Source organism: Xenopus tropicalis, chromosome 3 (assembly GCF_000004195.4).
Source record: "Xenopus tropicalis strain Nigerian chromosome 3, UCB_Xtro_10.0, whole genome shotgun sequence".
Taxonomy (NCBI): Eukaryota; Metazoa; Chordata; class Amphibia; order Anura; family Pipidae; genus Xenopus; species Xenopus tropicalis.
This window is the reverse complement of record NC_030679.2, coordinates 1,206,725-1,231,952: the sequence shown is the minus strand read 5'-3', so window position 1 is coordinate 1,231,952 and position 25,228 is coordinate 1,206,725. Positions and strand designations below refer to the sequence as shown.

Sequence of the window (25,228 nt, the reverse complement as noted above, 5' to 3'; positions counted from 1 at the left end):
ACAGTTTCCGTATTCGCGCAGTAGCAAGTGATGTCACACGCACCGCATTGCGCAACCCCCCCCCCCCCCCTCAGCTTCGGATTTCTGCAGAACTTTTCCAGCCAATCCGGGGGTTGGATCTTTTTTTTAAAAAAAAATATTATATAGGCAGCCAAGCGCCACCCCTCAATAATCTGCCCCCCTAGGCACAGGCTCTTGGGTGCCTATATATAAATAGGGCCCCATTAGAGTGAAAGCTCTTGTGATCCTATTCTTACTCTGCAGGTTAAAGGGGTTGTTCACCTTTAAAGTATTCTGAATTTGCAATGGGTCCTCATTAAAAAAAAATAATTGTGTTTTTTGCTCAGCAGCTCTCCTGTTTGGAATTTCAGTAGCTACCTGGTTGCTAGGGTCTTGTTTACCTTAGCAACTGGTAGTGGGTTAAATGAAAGCCTGCAATATGGGTAGGAGACGGGCTGAATGGTAAAATAAGAGATAAAAAGTAACAAAACTAATACAAACATAAGCGCACAGACAACCAATTGCAAAGAAAAGGCGATTCCGGCCCTCTAGCAGCTCTGAGTTACTCGCACCGCTTCCGGATGGCAAACACACGGCGCTGCCAACCATGCGTCATTAGCAAGCCAGGGGGCGGGACTAGCGTGCCCACGGCAACCAATAAGAACCCGGCGTAGGCCCAGCTCATGACGTCTTTTTGGCGCGGCTCCTTCCGCAAAGATGGCGGCGTCCAAAGAGGCGGAGGCTGTGAGGGGGAAATTCGTTGTTGTTGGAGGGGGGATCGCTGGTGTCACCTGTGCGGAGGAAGTGAGAACAACCGGGGGCAAAGGGGAACGGGGTTTCCGTGCCTGATAATCGAGGGCTGGACTTCTTTTATAACTTGTATAAATAACTTCTATTATTATAGTCTGAGCTGATTTGTTACAGTGTCTGTAGCGCCATCTGGTGGCCGGATATAGGAACTGCCGCTTTCTAATAGTCAGTGGGGCTGGTCAAGCGGTAGGGCAGCTCCCAGCCAATCAGGGAGTGATATTTCTATAATATAAAGTGTTCTAATGATTTAATACTACTATTACTAATAATATTATTCCTGTTTCCCGCAGCTGGCAGCCCAGTTCCCTTCCGACCGGGTGTATTTACTCACGGCATCTCCGCTCATTAAAGCAACGACCAATCTGAAGCAGGTAAGGAGCTTCCCATACATACCACTCCATGGTTACTAAGGTAAATTGCACCCTAGCAACCAAATAATGGCTGGAATCCCAAACTGTAGAACATAAATGACAGTTAATTGATAGGTGAAGCAGATTGTGGGTCTCCTTTAAAGGTTTCTCGGACCCTGGAAGCGTTTGATGTTGAGGAGCAGGAGGGCACGGCGCTGGAGGGACGGTACCCCAATATCTCAGTCGTGCAGTCGGCCGTCAGAGAACTGAGGAGCCAGGAACAGGTAAAGGGGTGCAATAGATGTGGGAGGAGCCTGGTTGCAGCCCAGGAATATAGGGGCACTAGGGGGCGCTGCCGGACCCCCCCCACTCACTGCTGGTTTTGGGGTTGCAGGAAGTCGTGACGGAGGACGGGGCCCGGTACCGATACAACAAGCTGTGTTTGTGCGCCGGGGCCAAAGCCAAGATAATCGCGGGGGGAAATCCCTACGTTCTGGGCATTCGGGACACAGACAGCGCCCGGGTAAGGGCCCCCCGTATATAGTAATAGCTCCTCCCCCTCTGTAACCCTATATCCTTATATGGTATCGGCCCCCCCTTGCAGGAGTTCCAGAGGCATCTGAGCAGCGCCCGGCGGGTAGTGATTGTGGGGAACGGCGGCATCGCCCTGGAACTGGTGTGAGTATTGGCCCTGGGCACCCCGGGGGGGGGGGGGGGTATGTAATAGACTGGCCAATTACCTATGGGAACAGAGGTACAGGGAAATATACTTGTGGGGGGTGCAATGTACCTGTGGGGGTCCCTATGGGAACAGGGGGGTGGGGCAATGTACCTGTGGGGGTCCCTTTGGGAACGGGGGTGGGGCAATGTACCTGTGGGGGTCCCTATGGGAACAGGGGGGTGGGGCAATGTACCTGTGGGGGTCCCTATGGGAACAGGGGGGTGGGGCAATGTACCTGTGGGGGTCCCTATGGGAACAGGGGGGTGGGGCAATGTACCTGTGGGGGTCCCTATGGGAACAGGGGGGTGGGGCAATGTACCTGTGGGGGTCCCTTTGGGAATGGGGGGGGGGCAATGTACCTGTGGGGGTCCCTATGGGAACAGGGGGGTGGGGCAATGTACCTGTGGGGGTCCCTATGGGAACAGGGGGGTGGGACAATGTATCTGTGGGGGTCCCTATGGGAACAGGGGGGTGGGGCAATGTACCTGTGGGGGTCCCTATGGGAATGGGGGGTGCAGATGCCCCCATACATACGACCCTTCTCCCCGCAGGTACGAGCTGGAGGGCTGCCAGGCTATCTGGGCAATCAGAGACGGAGCCATAGGAAACACCTTTTTCGACGCAGGAGCCGCCCAGTTCCTCCTCCCCCAACTGGGAGCCGACAAACCGCCGGCGCCGCTTCCCTGCAGGAGAACCAAGTACACTACGGAGCCGCCTCTGGGTGGGTCTCTAAGCTGCTACTGCCCCCTAGTGAGTCTCTCTATAGAGAGTGATAGTCTGACAATTTGCAATTGGTCTTCATTTCTTATTTGTAGTTTTTTTAGTTATTTTACTTATTGTTCAGCAGCTCTCCAGTTTGGATTTTCAGCAATTATTTGGTTGCTAGGGTGCAATTTACCTTAGTAACCAGGGAGTGGTTTGAGAGAGAGACTGATTTGAAAGCTGCAAAGAGTCAGAAGAAGAAGGCATTTAATTCAAAGACTATAAAATATAATGAAGACCAATTGCAAAGTTGCTAGGAATGGGCCAATCAGGGATAGGACCCATGTGATTGGTTGGACCTATCAGAACTTTACAATGGATCTCGGTGCCATCGCGGGATCCTGAGAAACCCATTTGTTTGATTTCAGGGGGAGGCGGCGGCAGCGTGGGCAGTGCCCTGGGGCCTGATTGGCACGAGGGGTTAAATCTTAAAGCGACAGGAGCGGTGAGTACGGAGAGCGAATGGAATCTATAGGGGGGGGGGAATATTCTATGGAATAACCGGGAATGGCGGGTTTGTCGCGCAGTTTTCCCACCGTGTCCACATCGAGGCGCAGTGCGAAGTCAGGCGCATTCTGCTGCGGGAGGAGCGCGAGGGGTTAAACATCACTGCATTGCCCTTCCCCGGGGAGTCCGACTCCGCCCCAAGTACCGGTAAGTACCAGGATAAAGGGGAAGTTTCCCAAAACTTGCATTTCATAGCAAAAGCTTTACTTCCCCTTTAAGAAAGCCACAGTCAGCTGAGCACCAATTTGATTGGCCACCTGTCTCCTCCCTTCTCTAACCCAGATTGGCCGGTGTATGTACAACTGACCAATGGGAAGACGTACGGCTGTGATTTTATCGTCAGCGCCACGGGGGTGGTTCCGAATATTGAGCCGTTTGTCACTGGGAACCAGGTGAGAATGATGTCACTTCCTCTTCCCCTAATGGGAGGAGCTTAGATTCACTTACCCAGGGGGGGGGGGGTTCCTGCCTGACCATGGGAAAGAGAGCAGCCCAGGAGCAGGAAGTACAGAGAATCAGAGATCTGTACCTGGGTAAGTACTGGGGGGAGATTGGATTCACTTACCCAGGGGGGGCATCCTGCCTGACCATGGGAAAGAGAGCAGCCCAGGAGCAGGAAGTACAGAGAATCAGAGCTCTGTACCTGGGTAAGTACTGGGGGGAGATTGGATTCACTTACCCAGGGGGGGATCCTGCCTGACCATGGGAAAGAGAGCAGCCCAGGAGCAGGAAGTACAGAGAATCAGAGATCTGTACCTGGGTAAGTACTGGGGGGAGATTGGATTCACTTACCCAGGGGGGGCATCCTGCCTGACCATGGGAAAGAGAGCAGCCCAGGAGCAGGAAGTACAGAGAATCAGAGCTCTGTACCTGGGTAAGTACTGGGGGAGATTGGATTCACTTACCCAGGGGGGGATCCTGCCTGACCATGGGAAAGAGAGCAGCCCAGGAGCAGGAAGTACAGAGAATCAGAGCTCTGTACCTGGGTAAGTACTGGGGGAGATTGGATTCACTTACCCAGGGGGAGGTTCCTGTCTGACCATGGGAAAGAGAGCAGCCCAGGAGCAGGAAGTACAGAGAATCAGAGCTCTGTACCTGGGTAAGTACTGGGGGGAGATTGGATTCACTTACCCAGGGGGAGGTTCCTGTCTGACCATGGGAAAGAGAGCAGCCCAGGAGCAGGAAGTACAGAGAATCAGAGCTCTGTACCTGGGTAAGTACTGGGGGGAGATTGGATTCACTTACCCAGGGGGAGGTTCCTGTCTGACCATGGGAAAGAGAGCAGCCCAGGAGCAGGAAGTACAGAGAATCAGAGCTCTGTACCTGGGTAAGTACTGGGGGGAGATTGGATTCACTTACCCAGGGGGAGGTTCCTGTCTGACCATGGGAAAGAGAGCAGCCCAGGAGCAGGAAGTACAGAGAATCAGAGCTCTGTACCTGGGTAAGTACTGGGGGGGAGATTGGATTCACTTACCCAGGGGGAGGTTCCTGCCTGACCATGGGAAAGAGAGCAGCCCAGGAGCAGGAAGTACAGAGAATCAGAGCTCTGTACCTGGGTAAGTACTGGGGGGAGATTGGATTCACTTACCCAGGGGGGGGGGGGTTCCTGCCTGACCATGGGAAAGAGAGCAGCCCAGGAGCAGGAAGTACAGAGAATCAGATGTATCTCTATCAGTTTGATGTAGCAGAAGACGGGGGCCTGAGAGTGAATGATCACATGGAGACCTCGGTGCGCAACATTTACGCGGCTGGAGACATCTGCACGGCATCATGGGAGCCCAGTGCGCTATGGCAGCAGGTATGGCCCCGCCTGTAGAGGGCGCAACATGGCTTGGGTATGTGGTACGAGGGGGAGTGATCACCCAATCTAATTGCAGATGAGACTATGGACGCAGGCGCGGCAGATGGGTTGGTACGCGGGGAAGTGCATGGCCGCGGATTTCCTGCAGCAGCCAATCGAAATGGACTTCTGCTTTGAGCTCTTTGCCCATGTGACCAAATTCTTCAACTATAAAGTAAGAGTTCAGTGTATTTGTATTGATATCTGGGCTCCTCCCACTTTGCTATATATTGGAGGGGGTGGGTCTAACGATGGTGTAATTCATTTCTGTCCCCGCCCCCTGCGCCCCCCCCCCCCCCCCAGGTGATATTACTGGGGAAGTACAACGCCCAGGGCCTGGGAAGCGACCACGAGCTGCTGCTCAGATGCACCAAGGGGCGGGAATACGTGAAGGCGGTGCTACGGGGCGGACGCATGGTGGGGGCGGTGCTTATCGGCGACACCGACCTGGAGGAGACCTTCGAGAACCTGATGCTGAACCAGATGGACCTTTCCCCGTACGGCGAGCGCCTCCTCGACCCAGACGTCGACATCGAGGATTATTTCGATTGAACTGACGGGCGAAGGGTTAATGATAAGAACCCGCCCCCTATTTCCTGACTCTCCGGAGGGCGGGGGGGGGATTCTCACAGCCCCCACATTACCCAGTTCTAAATATACAACGTGCGTCTCCCACCCCGATAATTACACAAATACGTCTTGTTCCCGCTAATGGCCCCGCCCCCAGAGGGGATTTATCATACGCACAATGGGGGGGTATAATATACACTGGGTTATATTTAGCGCAAGTCCTGCCCCCACAGACGTGAATCTGACTCCCCCACACTCGCTCTGACTGTCACGGATTTCTGAGAGTCCCGCTCTGCGCGTCTCGGGGTGATAAAGGGGGAGTGGCCGCAGGTCGGCCATCTTTCTAGGGTGTAACTGGACTCGGGGGGGTCCCTTTAGTGCTCCCCACAATTCTACTGATCTCTGTACAAAGTAACAATACAGTTGTAGCCTCGCAGGGCTGCCGGGGTCGGTGACCCCCCATTAGAGTGATTGCTGTGTTTTACTTACCCTTTTCCCCTATACTTATAGTTGTTGCCCTTCCCAGAATGGGAGAAATCTGCTCTGCGAGGGGGCTCCCCAATCAATTTACCCCCCATCTGCGGCCGTAACGGCTGCTCAGTATCACTAAGGGGTTAATGTTCATGGCCTCCATGATGCCGTTATGGCAGCGGCAGAAGTCAATGTTGTATCAACAATGAAATCCAAATGGAGACTGTAGCGCTATGTAGAACTGTAACATTGTGCAGCTAAAGGCAAGATGTTAAAGGGGTGGTAGGTTATAGAGAATGGCCAATTCTAAGCAACTTTTCAATTGGTCTTCATTATTTATTTCTTATAGTTTTTGAATTATTTGCCTTTCCAGCTTTCAAATGGGGGTCACTGACCCCGGCAGCCAAACCCTATTGCTCTGTGAGGCTCCAGTTTTATTGTTACTTTTTATTCCTTATCTTTCTCCCCTATTCATATACCCGTCACTCTCTCAAATCACTCCCTGGTTGCTAAGGTAAACGAGACCCTAGCAACCAGATAGCTGAAATAATAAAAAATGAAAACCAATTGCAATCAGTCTCAGGATATCGTTGCCTACATCGTATATTAAATTCCAGGTGAACCCCCTCATTTTCAGTTACCTGGGGGGCCCCAGACTCCTGAGGTTTCACTGCCCCCCACTCCCAGCCGAATATGTCTCTGTTGCCTCCGGCCCCTGCCCCAACCTCCATTAGACCGGCCTAGGGCCTGACATTAACCCCCGGCAGTCCCGCGGCGCAGCCAACCGCCCCTTCCTGTGGGGATTCCGCCCCTTCCTCTTCCTCAGAGCCCAATCCGCTCAGTCGATCACAATGGAGTCGTCGTTGGTCACTTTGCTCTTTTTGGCCACTGAAACCTTTTCGGCCTTCGGCCTTTTGCGGCCGCTGTTTTTGCTTGTTGTCACGGAAACCTTGGGGGCCAATGATTGGCTTGTGGACTGCTGTGGAGATTTTACCTGGGGAGGGACAGATACAAGGGCATTACTACTTGTGTGGGGGGGGCCCAGCTGCCTGTCTAACCCCTCCCCCAAGTACAGATCTGGCCCGGGGGTTCACTGCCCGTGATTGGGTCAGGGCCGGCACACCTTAGTCCGACCCTGGAATACCTGCAGGAGCAGCTCCGGCCTAACGTCACTTCCTGTATAGGGTGACATCACTTCCTGTTGGGTAACAGGTATGAGTAGGGGGACATATTGGGTCGGGGGTCCCGTGCAGGACTCTAATGGGGTTATGTAATAAAGGACACTAGGTTTGCCCAGGAGCAGTAAGCCATAGCAACCAATCAGCAGGAAGCATGTTCTGGTCACCTGTTTAAAAGCAAGCATCTCATTGGTTGCTATGGGTTACTGCTCTTGTACTGGGAACATGTATAGCAAATATCTATTGTGATTTAGACGAGACCCCCAAACACCCCCGTGTGGAACCATAGCACTCTCTGCCCAATCAGAGCCCCCCTCTCACCTTGTCGGCGCCGGCGCCGGCCCCCCCGCTCCTCATTGGCAGGCAGATGGCGTACTTGTCGCTGCGCAGCAGATCCACTTTGGGCCCCCTCTTTATGTAGGAGATAGTGGCGTAGGCTGTGAAGCTGAAGTCTTCCCTGGGGGGGGGCGGGATATTAGCTGTTACTGACCAATAGCGGCCTATAAGCACCAGGTATCAGCCAATGGGAAGGCAAGACTCTCACCTGAGGAACTGCTGCAGCAGAAGGTGGGCAATAATTCGCTCTATTTCCGGGCGGGGCAGCTGGGGGGGCCGGACTCCCGGGACGCGCAGTTTGGCCACGCCTTTCCCCACCCACGCGTCCATCAGTTTCAGAGGCGTCAGCTTCTCGTCCATCTGATTGGCTTGTTCCAGTATCTTCACTATATCCCGACAGTAGGGGGTGATGTCGGCTTTTTCCCAGCCTGGGGGGGGGATACACGTTATTGGTCAAACTGGGTCACGTGTGTTAGTACCATCTCTATAGCAACGGCCACTTACCCCCCTCGCTGTTGCAGTTATCGCACATCTTGTTGCACTTGGCCGAGTCCCACACTTCGTCGAAATGCTGCGCGATGAGCACTCGCCGGCACCTACGGCCAATGGGAAGGAATTATTATAGTGTGTGAGCCATCGCCGGGGATACTGCCCATAGCAACCAGTCGCAATTCCATTTGGTCAGAAAGCAAAAGCAAAGATCTGATTGGTTGCTATGGGCACCCCACTATAACAAACATGCCCCTTTGTGTTTGAGAGCACAGGCAGCACAGGGAGGGGGCGGGGCTAGCCTTGCAGGACCCGTCACTCACCGATCAGGACTCTGACAGTATCCGACCATCTCGTAGAGCTTCTTCTGCCCCACGTTCTCCATCACAACCATGGAGCTGATCCGAAATATGTCCCCAAACCCGTAGTACAGAATGCAGTCGGCCCTGGCGTCATCTCGGCCTGCCAATGAGGGGACAGCAATGGAGTTGGGTGGGCGGAGCCTAGAAGTGCATTATGGATCTTGGACTTTTTCATTCTGCAATGGTTATTTTGTGACTGGGGGGTCCCACTTACCCATAAGGCACCCCTCCCCCCCCCCCCCCCCCCCCTTACCTGCCCGGCCGCTCTCCTGGTAATAATTCTCCATGGATTTACTCATCGAGTGATGGATCACAAATCTCACGTCGGGTTTGTCGATTCCCATTCCGAACGCCACGGTGGCCACTACGATCTGGAACAGACAGTGCGCCAGTCGGTACAATGGGCGGGGCCACATACACAGACAAGGGGTGGGTATATTTACTATACACTTAAGGGGGAGTGCCCTCTCCCTATTACGGAATGGTATCTCCCAACATTCCCCCCTCTCAATTCACACCTGGATTTCATTGGCTGTCCACTTGGTGTGCACCTTGGTTTTATCCCTGGGCTCCATGTTGGCGTGGTACGTGCCCGCCCGAATGCCCAACTTCTGCAGACTCATGGTCACGTGCTCCGAATCCTTCTGAGAGAAGCAGTAAATGATCCCTAGAAATGGAATCAGATCCAAAGGGGGTTGGTCACTTTAAATTAACCGTTAGTAGGATGTAGAGAATGATATTCAAAGATCAATTGGTCTTCATTTTCTATTTGTTGTTGTTTTTTAATTATTTCACTTTTTGTTCAGCAGCTATCTGGTTGCTAGGGTCCAAATTACCTTAGCAACCAGGGAGTGGTTATAACAAGAGACTGGGATAGGAACAGGGGAGGGACCTGAATACTAAAATAAGGAATAAAAAGTAACTATAACAAATGTAAAAACTATAACAAATAATGAAGACCAATTGGAAAGTTGCTAGGAACTGGCCCTACTATGACACAGTAACAGTGAACTTACCCGACTGCCCTCTGTATCGGCTGTTGATTAGTTTCACTATGTCGGCGATGAAGTCCTGAGAGCTGGAAGGTTTCAGCCGGACCTGGAATAGGGAACACACAGGAACATTATGGTGATGGAAGGGTTAAAGGGGCGGGTTCTCCGTCAGGTGAAATTTAGTATAGAATGGCCTATTCTAAGCAACTTTGCAATTGGTCTTCATTATTTATTTGTTATAGTTTTTGAATTATTTGCCTTTTTCCAACTCTTTTCAAATGGGGGTCACTGACCCCGGCAACCAAACCCTATTGCTCTGTGAGGCTCCAGTTTTATTGTTATTGTTACTTTTTATTCCTTATCTTTCTATTCAGCCCCTCCCCTATCCATATTCCCGTCTCTCATTCAAACCACTCCCTGGTTGCTAAGGTAACTTGGACCCTAGCAACCAAAGACCAATTGCTCTGTGAGGCTCCAGTTTTATTGTTATTGTTACTTTTTATTCCTTATCTTTCTATTCAGCCCCTCCCCTATTCATATACCCGTCTCTCATTCAAACCACTCCCTGGTTGCTAAGGTAACTTGGACCCTAGCAACCAAACCCTATTGCTCTGTGAGGCTCCAGTTTTATTGTTATTGTTACTTTTTATTCCCTATCTTTCTATTCAGCCCCTCCCCTATTCATATACCCGTCTCTCATCCAAACCACTCCCTGGTTGCTAAGGTAAATTGGACCCTAGCAACCAAAGACCTATTGCTCTGTGAGGCTCCAGTTTTATTGTTATTGTTACTTTTTATTCCTTATCTTTCTATTCAGCCCCTCCCCTATTCATATACCCATCTCTCATTGCATCTGTAGCTTAGCGAGTCCCTTGTTGTTAAGGTAATTTGGACCCTAGCAACCAAGCTGCCGAAACTGCAGAGCTGCTGAACAAAAAGTGAAATAACTAAAAAACTACAAATAATAAAAAAATGAAGACCAATTGCAAATTGTCTCAGACTATGACTCTCCAGTACAGAGGCTGACAGATGTCTTTATTTAATGGGCCACTAGGTGGCAGTCACACACTACTAATGGCTGGAATGCAATTCCTGTTACCGACCACCAGGTGGGGCACTTATAGGAGCTATAAAGTGCATTTGGCAAGGTGAGTTACAGGGCCCCCACTGAGCATTTGCTGCACCTTACACCCAATACAAATAGGGTGCTGTCAGGCACAATGGGCGATACCATGTTGTGAGGTGGGGGGGGTACAATAATGGTGTAAATGGCAGTGGCCCCCACCTCGTAGAAGAGGTTGGGCCGGTTGAAGGAAGCGGTGAAGGTGAGGGGCTTGGGGACACACAGGATCTTCTGCGCGTCCTTCAGAACGTGAGTGGTCGCCGTGGCCGTCAGCCCGATGAGCGGGGAGTTGGGGAACTGGCGCTTCAGGATTCCCAGGGTCTTGTAGTCTGAAAGGGAGAAAATGGCTTCTTATAGGGAGTCTGGAGAGGGGAGGAGCCTGGAGACTGCTGGGTAATTGCAGCCAAACCCCTAGGGCAACTGGTGACACAATGGTCATTATGATCCCGCCCCCTGTATAAGTTTCCATAGAAACCCCTCACCTGGCCGGAAGTCGTGCCCCCATTGGCTGCAGCAGTGCACCTCGTCCACGGCCACGCGAGCCAATAGGCCGGCCTGGTAGGCCTTCTCCAGCCGCGACATGAACAGCTTGCTCTTGGCGATCTTCTCCGGCGTCACGTACAGCAGCTTCAGCCGAGAATTCTTATTGGTCATTTCCCCGTGCACCCACTTTACGTGCTCCTGGGGGAGGGGCAACAGGACCATCAGAAATGTTCATTATAGTGCCCGCCCTCTCTTCCTAGCCCCGCCCTCTCCTCCAGGCCCCATGACCAGTTAGAGAGCTAGAAAGGAGGTAGGAGAGGGTCAGGGGTCAGTATGGGGGGTCAGTGTATGGGGGGGGGATATACCAACCTTACTGCTGGAGGCATTTAAGGAAGTGGCCGAGACGCCCAAGCGGTCCAAAACCATCAGCTGATCCTCCATAAGGGACACGAGGGGGCAGATAACCAGCGTGAATCCTAAACAGGAAGGAAGAGGATCACATGATCAGCTCTGGGACTCAATGGGTTAAACCTGGTACCGAACCAATATGGCACCCCCTACCCATATGTATAAATACAAATATACAGAGAAGGAATGTTCTGGGCACACAATAAGCTGTACCCCCATACTGTACTGTCTAAGGGAAACACTATGGCACCCCCTACCCATATGTATAAATACAAATATACAGAGAAGGAATGTTCTGGGCAGCACAATAAGCTGTACCCCCATACTGTACTGTCTAAGGGAAACACTATGGCACCTCCTACCCATATGTATAAATACAAATATACAGAGAAGGAATGTTCTGGGCACACAATAAGCTGTACCCCATACTGTACTGTCTAAGGGAAACACTATGGCACCCCCTACCCATATGTATAAATACAAATATACAGAGAGGGAATGTTCTGGGCACACAATAAGCTGTACCCCCATACTGTACTGTCTAAGGGAAACATATGGCACCCCCTACCCATATGTATAAATACAAATATACAGAGAAGGAATGTTCTGGGCACACAATAAGCTGTACCCCCATACTGTACTGTCTAAGGGAAACACTATGGCACCTCCTACCCATATGTATAAATACAAATATACAAGAGAAGGAATGTTCCTGGGCACACAATAAGCTGTACCCCCCATACTGTACTGTCTAAGGGAAACACTATGGCACCCCGCTACCCATATGTATAAATACAAATATACAGAGAGGGAATGTTCTGGGCACACAATAAGCTGTACCCCCCATACTGTACTGTCTAAGGGAAACACTATGGCACCTCCTACCCTATATGTATAAATACAATATACAGAGAGGGAATGTTCTGGGCACACATAAGCTGTACCCCCCATACTGTACTGTCTAAGGGAACACTATGGCACCCCCTACCCATATGTATAAATACAAAAATATACAGAGAGAGGGAATGTTTCTGGGCACACAATAAGCTGTACCCCATACGTACTGTTATAAGGGAAACACTATGGCACCCCTACCCCATATGTATAAATACAAATATACAGAGAGGGAATGTTCTGGGCCACAATAAGCTGTACCCCCATACTGTACTGTCTAAAGGAAAACACTATGGCACCCCCTACCCATTAGTATAAATACAATATTACAGAGAGGAATGTCTGGGCACAACAATAAGCTTACCCCATACTGTACTGTCTAAGGGAAACACTTATGGCACCCCCTACCCAATTATAAATACAAATATACAGAGAAGGAATGTTCTGGGCACACAATAAGCTGTACCCCCCACTACTGTACTGTCTAAGGGAAACACTATGGCACCCCCTACCCATATGTTATAAATACAATATACAGAGAGGAATGTTCTGGGCACACAATAAGCTGTACCCCCATACTGTACTGTTAAGGAAAACACTTATGGCCACCCCTCATATTATAATACAAATATACAGAACGGAATTTCTGGCACAACAATAAGCATGTACCCCCTGAACATGTACTGTTAAGCGGGGGTATAAATACACAGAGATGGGGAATGGGCCACACAATAAGCTAACCCCCATCTAGTACTGTCCAAAAACACTATGGCACCTCCTACCCATATGTATAAATACAAATATACAGAGGGAATGCTCTGGGCACAGACACTCACCGTCGGAGCACACAGCGGGTAGCTGGTAACACAGGCTCTTGCCCCCGCCCGTGGGCATGATGAGGAAGACATCCCGCCCCGCCATGGTGGCATTAATGGTTTCGAGCTGCAGGGAGCGGAAGCTGCGGAGCTGGAAGGAGTTGCACAGAGCATCGCGGATCTTCTGGGACCACAAGAAATCTGCAGGCAGAGGAGATTATGAAGGGATCCCACAGTAAGTGCAGGCCGGGGGGGCGCTGTTCTATTGCAGCCTTAGGCCGGCGCTGGTAGGAAGTGGTACTGCAGCTGATAGATATAATGGGGCTGTAGGAGAGGCACAAATGGGCCCATGTATTGGTACCGGGGATGGTTCTGTAACATCGGCCCAACTCACCTTCCTTCTGCCAGTTCTCGGCTGAATCCCCGCCCCCTGCGCTGGTTCCCGGCCCAGAATCCTCCGAAAGGCGCTGGATCTTTTTGTTGAGGAGTCTCTTCCTCTGGATCAGTTCCTGCTGTCTCTCCAGAAGCTCCTGGAGTTGGATCTCCACTGCCTGCAGCTCACTAGAGACACTCTCCAGCTCGTCCACTAGGGCTGCGCCAGGGAGCACACAAGGGGTTAACCTCCCGCCTCCCACAGGCCACGGCTCCTCCCCCTCATTAGCAAGCAGCCCCGCCCCCCCCAAGGGCCATTATAATGGAATATTGGAATTATGGAATTACATGAGCAGAACATACCCCCGAGGGCAGTAAGTCACATGATGGGGCATTTGTGGCTGATGAGATGTGACAGTAACATTCCCTGTGCCCCTCACTCACCCGCCGCTTCCTCCGAATCCATTCCTGGCGCCCGGGATCCTCACAGCGAGACTGGGGGGGGCATAAAGGGTTGTATGTCAGTATGGGAGAATTGCCCTGCTGCCCCAGCCCCTCCCACACAGTATATGGTACTGCCCCAGCCCCTCCCACACAGTATATGGTACTGCCCCAGCCCCTCCCACACAGTATATGGTACTGCCCCAGCCCCTCCCACACAGTATATGGTACTGCCCCAGCCCCTCCCACACAGCCTATAATTACTGCCCCACCCCTCCCACACCAGATTGACATGCCCCACCCCTCCCACACGAAAGTATATTTACACCAGTCTCCCCCATACCAGTATATTTACTCCCACAGTATCCCCCACATAACAAGATATATTACATTGCCCCACCCCCCCCCCAAACAAGTATATGTTACAATGCCCCAGAGCCCCCAAATAAGTATAATGCTTACTGCCCCAGCCCCCCATAACAGCTATCTTGTTACCTCCCCACAGGTCACCCCCAGTATTGTTACATCCCCAGTCTCCCCCCCCATACGTTGTTACTGCCCAGGCGCCCCCCCATACACGTTATCTGTTACTGCCCCCAGCCCCCCCCCCCCATACAGTATCTGTTACGCCCGCAGTCTCCCCCCATTTACAGTATCAGTTACTGCCCCAGTCTCCCCCCCATACATATCATTACTCCCCAGTCTCCCCCCATACAGTATCCAGTACTGTTACATGCCCAGGGCTCCCCCGCCCCCCATACAGTATCTTCTACTGCCCCAGTCCCCCCCCCCCCATACAGTATCTGTACTGCCCCAGCCTCCCCCCATTACATGTATTACTAGCCGCCCAGCTCCCCCCATACGAATATGTCTACTGCCCCAGGCTCCCCCATACAGTATATGTTACTGCCCATCTCCCCCCCCACTACTGTATATGTTATTGCCCAGTTTCCCCCCATACAGTATCTGCTTACTCCCCCTACAGTTCCCCCCATACAGTATCTGTTACTTGCCCCTCTCCCCCATACAGTAATTTTATCCCCAGTCTCCCCCCATACACATATATGTACTGCCCCGTCTCCCCCCATACGTATATCGCTTACTGCCCCAGTCTCCCCCCCCATACAGTAAGTGTTACTGCCCCAGTCTCCCCCCATACAGTCATATGTTACTGCCCCAGTTCCCCCCATACGAGTATATGTTACTGCCCCAGTTCCCCCCCATTTACATATATGTTACTGCCCCATCTCCCCCCAGACAGTATATGTCTTCCCCAGGTCTCCCCCCCATACAGTATATTTACTTGCCCCAGTCTCCCCCATTACAGTATATTTACTCCCCAGCCCCCCATCGTACTCTCTCTACAAAGAGAGAGATACAGTAATACTGTTATCCGTCTGCCCCACTCACATCACCAGTATAGTGTACTGCCCACCCAGCCCCCCCAACAGTATACTGTTAAGCTGGCCCCAGCCCCCCCCACGTATACCGGTAAATGTTTACTGCCCAGTCTCCCCCCCCCATACAGTAAATTGTTACTGCCCAGTCTCCCCCCATACAGTATATGTTACTGCCCCAGCCCCCCCATACAGTAATTGTTACTGCCCCAGGCTCCCCCCATCAGTATCTGTTACTGCCCCAGGCTCCCCACATACAGTATTGTTTTACTGCCCCAGTCTCCCCCCACATACAGCTATATGTTTACTTGCCCCAGTCTACCCCCCCATACAGTATAGTTACTGGCCCAGTATCTCCCCCCTATCCCATACATCAGTATACTGTTACTTGCCCCAGCTCCCCCCCCCATACAGTATATGTTACTGCGCCCAGTCTCCCCACCCATACAGTATACTGTTACTGCCCCAGTCTCCCCCCCATACAGTATCAGTTGAGCTCGCCCAGTCTCCCCCCCCATACAGTATATGTTTACTGCCCCCCAGTCTCCCCCCATACAGTAATTCTGTTACTGCCGCCAGTCTCCCCCCCCCCATACGTATATGTTTACTGCCCCAGTCTCCCCCCCCATAACAGTAATAGTTACTGCCCCAGTGCTCCCCCATACAGTATCTGTTACTGCCCCAGTCTCCCCCCCCATACAGTATATGTTAACTGCCCCAGTCTTCCCCCCATACAGTATTGTTACTGCCCCAGTCTCCCCCCCATACAGTATATGTTACTGCCCCAGTCTCCCCCCGATCCCAATACAGTATATGTTACTGCCCACCAGTCTCCCACCCCGCATACAGTAATATGTTACTGCCCAGTCCTCCCCCCCATACAGTATATGTTACTCGCCCCAGTCTCCCCCCCCATAACAGTATATGTTACTGCCCCAGTCTCCCCCCCCATACAGTATAATGTTACTGCCCCAGTCCCCCCCCATACAGTATATGTTAACTTGGCCCCAGTCTCCCCCCATACAGTATATGTTACTGCCCCAGTCTCCCCCCCCATAACAAGTAATGTGTTACTGCGCCAGTGCCTCCCCCCATACAGTATATGTTACTGCCCCAGTGCTCCCCCCCATACAGTATATGTACTGCCCAGTCTCCCCCATACAGTATATGTTACTGCCCCAGGTCCTCCCCCCATACAGTATATGTTACTGGCCCCAGTCTCGCCCCATACAGTAATGTTACTGCCCCAGTCCTCCCACCCCATACAGTATTAATGTTACTGCCCAGTCTCCCCCCCCATACAGTATATGTTACTGCCCCAGCCTCCCCCCATACAGTATATGTTACTGCCCCAGGCCCCCCCATAACAGTATATGTTACTGCCCCAGTCTCCCCCATAACAGTATATGTTACTGCGCCCCAGTCCTCCCCCATACAGTATATTTACTGCCCCAGCCCCCCCCCCATACAGTAATATGTTACTGCCCCAGTCCCCCCCATACAGTATATGTTTACTGCCCCAGGCCCCCCCATACAGTATATGTTACTGCCCAGTCTCCCCCCATACAGTATATGTTACTGCCCCAGTCCCCCCCATACAGTATATGTTACTGCCCAGTCTCCCCCATACAGTATCTGTTACGCCCCATCTCCCCCCCCATACAGTATATGTTACTGCCCCAGTCTCCCCCCCCATACAGTATATGTTACTGCCCCAGTCTCCCCCCCACAGTTATGTTCTGCCCCAGTCTCCCCCCATACAGTATCTGTTACTGCCCCAGTCTCCCCCCATACAGTATATGTTACTGCCCAGTCTCCCCCCATACAGTATATGTTACTGCCCCAGTCTCCCCCCAATAACAGTATATGTTATGCCCCAGTCCCCCCCATACAGTAATGTTACTGCCCCAGTCTCCCCCCCATACAGTATATGTTACTGCCCCAGGCTCCCCCCCCCATACAGTATATGTTACTGCCCCAGTCTCCCCCATACAGTATCTTTACTGCCCCAGTCTCCCCCAATACAGTATATGTTACTGCCCCAGTCTCCCCCCATACAGTATAGTTACTGCCCCAGTCTCCCCCCATACAGTATATGTTACTGCCCAGCTCCCCCATACAGTAATATGTTAACTGCCCCAGGTCTCCCCCCCATACAGTATATGTTACTGCCCAGTCTCCCACCCCATAACAGTATATGTTACTGCCCCAGTCTCCCCCCATACAGTATCTGTTACTGCCCCAGTCTCCCCCCCCATACAGTATATGTTACTGCCCCCAGTCTCCCCCCCATACAGTATATGTTACTGGCCCCAGTCTCCCCCCCCCATACCAGTATATGTTACTGCCCCAGTCTCCCCCCCATACAGTATATGTTACTGCCCCAGTCTCCCCCCCCATACAGTAATATGTTACTGCCCAGGTCCCCCCCCCATAACAGTATATGTTACTGCCCCAGTCTCCCCCCCCTACAGTATATGTTACTGCCCAGTCTCCCCCCATACAGTATTGTTATACTATGCCGCCAGTCTCCCCCCCATACAGTATATGTTACTGCCCAGTCTCCCCCCTACAGTATATGTTACTGCCCCAGTCCTCCCCCCCCATACAGTATAATGTTACTGCCCCAGTCTCCCCCCATACAGTATCTGTAACTGCCCCAGTCTCCCCCCCATACAGTATATGTTACTGCCCCAGTCTCCCCCCATACAGTATATGTTACTGCCCAGTCTCCCCCATACAGTATATGTTACTGCCCCAGTCTCCCCCCCCATACAGTATATGTTTACTGCCCCAGCTCCCCCCATACAGTATTGTTACTTGGCCCCAGTCTGCCCCCCATACAGTATATGTTACTGCCCCAGTCTCCCCCCCATACAGTATATGTTACTGCCCCAGTCTCCCCCCCCATACAGTATATGTTACTGCCCCAGTCTCCCCCCCCCATACAGTATATGTTACTGCCACAGTTCTGCCCCCCCCCCAATACAGTATATGTTACTGCCCCAGTCTCCCCCCCATACAGTATTATGTTACTGCCCCAGTCCTCCCCCCCCATACAGTATATGTTACTGCCCCAGTCTCCCCCCCATACAGTATATGTTACTGCCCCCCGTCTCCCCCCATACAGTATATGTTACTGCCCAGCCCCCCCCAATACAGTATATGTTACTGCCCCAGTCTCCCCCAATACAGTATATGTTACTGCCCCAGGCCCCCCATACAGTAATATGTTACTGCCCCAGGCCCCCCCCATACAGTAATATGTTACTGCCCATCCTCCCCCCATACAGTATTGTTACTGCCCCAGTCTCCACCATACAGTATATGTTACTGCCCCCAGTCTCCCCCCCATACAGTATATGTTCTGCCGCCAGTCTCCCCCCCATACAGTATATGTTACTGCCCAGTCTCCCCCCCATACAGTATATGTTACTGCCCCAGGCCCCCCATACAGTATATGTTACTGCCCCAGTCTCCCCCCATACAGTAATATGTTACTGCCCCAGTCTCCCCCCCAATACAGTATCTGTTACTGCCCCATCTCCCCCCCATACAGTATATGTTACTGCCCAGTCGCTCCGCCCCATGTATACAGTATATGTTACTGCCCCAGGTCCCCCCCCCATACAGTATATGTTACTGCCCCAGTTCCCCCCCATACAGTATTGTTACTGCCCCAGTCTCCCCATACAGTATATTGTTACTGCCCCAGTCCCCCCCCATACAGTATCTGTTACTGCCCCAGTCTCCCCCCATACAGTATATGTTACTGCCCCAGTCTCCCCCATACAGTATATGTTACTGCCCAGGCTCCCCCCATACAGTATATGTTTACTGCCCCAGTCTCCCCCCATACAGTATATGTTACTGCCCATCTCCCCCATACAGTATCTGTTACTGCCCCAGTCTCCCCCCATACAGTATATGTTACTGCCCCAGGTCTCCCCCATACAGTATATGTTACTGCCCCAGTCTCCCCCCATACAGTATATGTTACTGCCCAGTCCTCCCCCCCATACAGTATATTACTGCCCCAGGCTCCCCCACAACAGTATTGTTACTGCCCCAGTCTCCCCCCCCCATACAGTATATGTTACTGCCCCAGTCTCCCCCCATAAAGTATTGTTACTGCCCCAGTCTCCCCCCCCATACAGTATATGTTACTGCCCCAGCTCCCCCCCCATACAGTATATGTTACTGCCCCAGTCTCCCCCCCAACAGTATCTGTTACTGCCCAAGTCTCCCCCCATACAGTATATGTTACTGCCCAGTCTCCCCCCATACAGTATATGTTACTGCCCCAGTCTCCCCCCATACAGTAATGTTATGCCCAGTCTCCCCCCCCATACAGTATATGTTACTGCCCCAGTCTCCCCAATACAGTACATGTTACTGCCCCAGTCTCCCCCCCCATACAGTATATGTTACTGCGCCCAGTCTCCCCCCATACAGTATATGTTACTGCCCCAGTCTCCCCCCCATACCAGTATATGTTACTGCCCCAGTCTCCCCCCATACAGTATATGTTACTGCCCCAGTCTCCCCCGCCCCATACAGTATATGTTACTGCCCCAGTCTCCCCCATACAGTATATTGTTACTGCCCCATCTCCCCCCCCATACAGTATATGTTACTGAGCCCCAGTCTCCCCCATACAGTATATGTTACTGCCCAGTCTCCCCCCCCATACAGTATACTGTTACTGCCCCAGTCTCCCCCCCATACAGTAATCCTGTTACTGCGCCCCACAGTCTCCCCCGCATACAGTATAATGTTACTGCCCCAGTCTCCCCCCATACAGTATATGTTACTGCCCCAGTCTCCCCCCCATACAGTATATGTTACTGCCCCAGTCTCCCCCCATCAGTAATGTTACTGCCCAGGCCCCCCCATACAGTATATGTTACTGCCCCAGTCTCCCGCCATACAGTATATGTTACTGCCCAGTCTCCCCCCCATACAGTATATGTTACTGCCCCAGGCCCCCCCCCACCCATACAGTATATGTTACTGCCCAGTCTCCCCCCATACAGTATTGTTACTGGCCCCCACCCCCCATACAGTATATGTTAACTGCCCCAGTCTCCCCCCCCATACAGTATATGTTACTGCCCAGTCCCCCCCCATACAGTATATGTTACTGCCCACGCCCCCCCATACAGTATTGTTACTGCCCCAGCTCCCCCCATACAGTATATGTTACTGCCCCAGTCTCCCCGCCCATACGTATAAATGTTACTGCCCCAGTCTCCCCTCCCATACAGTATATGTACTGCCCAGTCTCCCCCCATACAGTATATGTTTACTGCCCAGTCTCCCCCCCCCATACAGTATATGTTACTGCCCCAGTCTCCCCCATACAGTATATGTTACTGCCCCAGTCTCCCCCGCATACAGTATCTGTTACTGCCCCAGTTCTCCCCCCCATACAGTATATGTTACTTGCCCGTCCTCCCCCCCATACAGTATATGTTACTGCCCCCAGTCTCCCCCCCCATACAGTATACTGTTACTGCCCAGTCTCCCCCCCCCCATACAGTATATGTTACTGCCCCCAGTCTCCCCCCCCCATACAGTATACCATGTCTATAACTGCCCCCAGTCTCCCCCCCCCATACAGTATATGTTACTGCCCAGTCCAGTCTCCCCCCCCATACAGTATATGTTAACTGCCCCAGTCCTCCGCCCCCCTATACAGTATCTGTTACTTGCCCCAGTCTACCCGCCCCATACAGTATATGTGTTACTGCCGACCAGTCTCCCCCCATACAGTAATATGTTACTGCCCCAGTTCCCCCCCCCATACAGTATCTGTTACTGCCCCAGTCCCCCCCCCCATACAGTTATATGTTACTGCCAGTCTCCCCCATACAGTAATGTGTACTGCCCAACGCTCCCCCCCATACAGTATATGTTACTGCCCAGTCTCCCCCCATACAGTATATGTTACTGCCCCAGTCCCCCCCATACAGTATATTGTTACTGCCAAGTCTCCCGCCATCAGTATTGTTACTGCCCCAGTCTCCCCCCATACGTATAATGGTTTTTACTGCCCAGCCCCCCCCCCCAATAACAGATAATTGTTACTGCCCCAGTCTCCCCCCATACAGTATATGTACTTGCCCAGTCTCGCCCCATACAGTATATGTTACTGCCCCAGTCCTCCCCCCCGATACAGTATAATGTTACTGCGCCAGCCCCCTCCCCATACAGTATATGTTACTGCCCCAGTCCCCCCCCATACAGTATCGTTACTAGCCCAGTCCCCCCATACAGTATTGTTACTGCCCCAGTCTCCCCCCCCATACAGTATATGTTACTGCCCCAGTCTCCCCCCCATACAGTATATGTTACTGCCCCAGTCTCCCCCTCCCATACAGTATATGTTACTGCCCTAGTCTCCCCACCCCATACAGTATATGTTACTGCCTCAGTCTCCCCCGCATACAGTATATGTTACTTGCCGCATCTGCCCCCCATACAGTATCCTGTTACTGCCCCAGTCCTTCCCCCATACAGTAATATGTTACTTGCCCAGTCCCTCCCCCATCAGTACTGTTACTGCCACGCTCCCCCCATACAGTATCTGTTACTGCCCCAGTCTCCCCCCCATACAGTATATGTTACTGCCCAGTCTCCCCCCCATACAGTATACTGTTTACTGCCAGTCCTCCCCCCCCATAACAGTATATGTTACTGCCCCAGTCTCCCCCCGCCCCCATACAGTAATAGTTACTGCCCAGTCTCCCCCCCCCATACAGTATATGTTACTGCCCCAGTTCTGCCCCCCCCCATACAGTATATGTTACTGCCCCAGTCCTCCCCCCCATACAGTATATGTTACTGCCCCAAGTCTCCCCCCCCATAACAGTATATGTTACTGCCCCAGTCTCCCCCCATACAGTATTGTTACTGCCCCAGTCTCCCCCATACAGTATATGTTACTGCCCAGTCTCCCCCATACAGTATAGTACTGCCCAGTCCCCATACAGTATTGTTACTGCCCCAGTCTCCCCCCCCATACAGTATATGTTACTGCCCCAGGCTCCCCCCCATACAGTATATGTTACTGCCCCAGTCCTCCCCCATACAGTATCTGTTTACTGCCCAGTTCTCCCCCCATACAGTATGTTGTACTGCCCCAGTCTCCCCCCGCCATACAGTATATGTTACTGCCCCAGGCTCCCCCCCATACAGTATCTGTTACTCATGCCCCAGTCTCCCCCCCATACAGTATATGTTACTGCCCCAGTCTCCCCCAACAGTATATGTTACTGCCGCAGTCTCCCCCCCATACAGTATATGTTACTGGCCCGCAGTCTCCCCCCATACAGTATATGTTACTGCCCCAGTCTCCCCCCCATACAGTATATGTTACTGCCCCAGTCTCCCCCCCCACCCATAGTGACAGTATGCTGTTACTGCCCCAGTCTCCCCCATACAGTATATGTTACTGCCCAGTCTCCCACCATACAGTATATGTTACTGCCCAGTCCTCCCCCCATACAGTATATGTTACTGCCCCAGTCTCCCCCCCATACAGTATATGTTACTGCCCCAGGCCCCCCATACAGTATATGTTACTGCCCCAGTCTCCCCCCATACAGTATATGTTACGCCCAGTCTCCCCCCATACAGTATTGTTACTGCCCAGTCTCCCCCATACAGTATATGTTACTGCCCCAGCCCCCCCCCCATACAGTATATGTTACTGCCCAGTCTCCCCCATACAGTATATGTTACTGCCCCAGGCCCCCCATACAGTATATGTTACTGCCCCGTCTCCCCCCCCATACAGTATATGTTACTGCCCAGTCTCCCCATACAGTATATGTTACTGCCCCAGCCCCCCCCATACAGTATCTGTTACTGCCCAGCCCCCCCCATACGTATCTGTTACTGCCCCAGCCCCCCCATACAGTATACTGTTACTGCCCCAGCTCCCCCCATACAGTATTGTTACTGCCCCAGTCTCCCCCCATCAGTTTGTTACTGCCCCAGTCTCCCCCCCATACAGTATATGTTACTGCCCCAGTTCTCCCCGCCCACATAACAGTATATGTTACTGCCCCAGTCCTCCCCCCCCCATACAGTATATGTATCTGCCCCAGTCTCCCCCCCCATACAGTATATGTTACTGCCCAGCCCCCCCATACAGTAATCTGTACTGCCCCCAGGCCCCCCATACAGTATATGTTACTGCCCCGCAGTCTCCCCCTACAGTATATCTTAGCCCCAGTCTCCCCCCATACAGTATCTGTTACTGCCCAGTCTCCCCCCATACAGTATATGTTACTGCCCAGTCTCCCCCATAACAGTATATGTTACTGCCCCAGTCTCCCCCCATACAGTATATTACTGCCCAGCCCCCCATACAGTATATGTTACTGCCCCAGGCCCCCCCCATACAGTATATGTTACTGCCGCCAGGCTCGCCCCCATACAGTATATGTTACTGCCCCGCCCCCCCATACAGTATATGTTACTGATCAGCTCCCCCCCCATACAGTATATGTTACTGCCCCAGGCCCCCATACAGTATATTTACTGCCCCAGGCTCCCCCCATACAGTATATGTTACTGCCCAGCCCATAGTATGTTCTGCCCAGCTCCCCCATACAGTATATGTTACTGCCCCAGGCCCCCCCATACAGTATATGTTACTGCCCAGCCCCCCCCATACAGTATATGTTACTGCCCCAGGCCCCCCCATACAGTATCTGTTACTGCCCCAGTATCCTGCTCACTTACCCCCTCAGTCAGGTTTCATTTAGTTCAGAGAAATTCCGCGAAAAATCAGGGAACCAATCAGAAGGCGCGCATAGTCCAGCGTCATGGCACTCCCGTCTATCGATTGGCTCAAGGCAGTTTCCGGTATGAGCTTTAATTGGCTGACCGCCTCCCAAGCGTACCGAGTGATTGGCTAGCTATGCCGCGCCAGTTCTGCGCTGTGATTGGCTAGCTACGTCATGTCAGTGCTGCGCTGTGATTGGCCCATATGAGGTAACGCGCTGCGTGTTTCCGGAAGACGTGGCGAGTCCCGGGCCGGTTCCTGTTCCCCTGATTCGGTGCGAGAGGAGCCGCTGCAGCAACTTGTCTCCGGCCTCCGGGCCCCGCACCGGCACCGCCATGATCTCCTTCACTGACTCGCAGAGTAAGCCCGGCGGGGGGCGGCGCCTCAATGCGTGACTGGGCGGGGCTCCTTCCCCGGGTGTACCCCCCTGTACTTACCCCCCCTGTACTTACGCCCCCCCTGTACTTACCCCCCCTGTACTTACCCCCCTGCACTTACCCCCCTGCACTTACCCCCTGCACTTACCCTCCCTTTACTTACCCCCCTGCACTTACCCTCCTCTACTTACCCCCCTTACTTACCCCCCCTGTACTTACCCCCCCTGTACTTACCCCCCCTGTACTTACCCCCCCTGTACTTACCCCCGCTGTACTTACCCCCCTGTGTACTTACCCCCCTGTACTTACCCCCCTGTACTTACCCCCCTGTACTTACCCCCCCTTGTACTTACCCCCCCTGTACTTACCCCCCTGTACTTACCCCCCTGCACTTACCCCCCTGCACTTACCCCCTGCACTTACCCCCCTGCACTTACCCCCTGCACTTACCCTCCCTTTACTTACCCCCCTGCACTTACCCCCCTGCACTTACCCCCCTTTACTTACCCCCTGCACTTACCCTCCTCTAGCTTACCCCCCTGTACTTACCCCCCCTGTACTTACCCCCTTACTTACCCCCCTGCACTTACCCCCCTGCACTTACCCCCTGCACTTACCCCCCTCCCTGCACTTACCCCCCTGCACTTACCCCCCTTTAACTTACCCCCCTGCACTTACCCCCCTGCACTTACCCCCCCCCTCACTGTACTTACCCCTGCAACTTACCCTCCTT

The 25,228-nt window shown here is 52.6% G+C and overlaps 3 protein-coding genes across 5 annotated transcripts in view; 2 read left to right on the top strand and 1 right to left on the bottom strand.

Moving 5' to 3' along the window:
* The first annotated feature begins 685 nt into the window (after positions 1 to 685).
* Positions 686 to 6,601, top strand: pyroxd1 (pyridine nucleotide-disulphide oxidoreductase domain 1). 2 transcript variants are annotated; one of them, NM_001127086.1, is given in 13 exon segments: positions 702 to 804; positions 1,101 to 1,181; positions 1,325 to 1,444; positions 1,555 to 1,683; positions 1,765 to 1,838; positions 2,433 to 2,602; positions 3,012 to 3,088; positions 3,171 to 3,297; positions 3,433 to 3,542; positions 4,826 to 4,948; positions 5,028 to 5,165; positions 5,294 to 5,989; positions 6,426 to 6,601. In NM_001127086.1, coding segments are annotated over 12 exon segments (1,485 nt in total). In that variant the 5' UTR covers positions 702 to 717; the 3' UTR covers positions 5,543 to 5,989; positions 6,426 to 6,601.
* Positions 6,602 to 6,616: 15 nt separating this feature from the next.
* recql (RecQ like helicase) lies at positions 6,617 to 24,196 on the bottom strand. Of its 2 annotated transcripts, XM_031897931.1 has the most exons (15): positions 24,076 to 24,196; positions 13,928 to 13,978; positions 13,506 to 13,703; positions 13,133 to 13,312; positions 11,364 to 11,470; positions 10,994 to 11,192; positions 10,674 to 10,840; positions 9,413 to 9,494; positions 8,915 to 9,063; positions 8,650 to 8,767; positions 8,358 to 8,496; positions 8,050 to 8,141; positions 7,754 to 7,973; positions 7,531 to 7,666; positions 6,617 to 7,025 (listed from the first exon to the last, which is right to left on the bottom strand). In XM_031897931.1, the coding sequence occupies exons 2-15, from the start codon at positions 13,947 to 13,949 to the stop codon at positions 6,870 to 6,872; spliced, it is 1,965 nt and encodes a 654-aa protein (XP_031753791.1). In that variant the 5' UTR covers positions 13,950 to 13,978; positions 24,076 to 24,196; the 3' UTR covers positions 6,617 to 6,869.
* A 188-nt stretch (positions 24,197 to 24,384) lies between these two features.
* golt1b (golgi transport 1B) overlaps positions 24,385 to 25,228 on the top strand; it is an 8,053-nt gene continuing 7,209 nt past the window's right edge. Inside the window, 1 exon segment of the mRNA NM_001011254.1 lies at positions 24,385 to 24,478. Coding sequence (NP_001011254.1) covers positions 24,454 to 24,478 — 25 coding nt within the window. The 5' untranslated portion in view covers positions 24,385 to 24,453.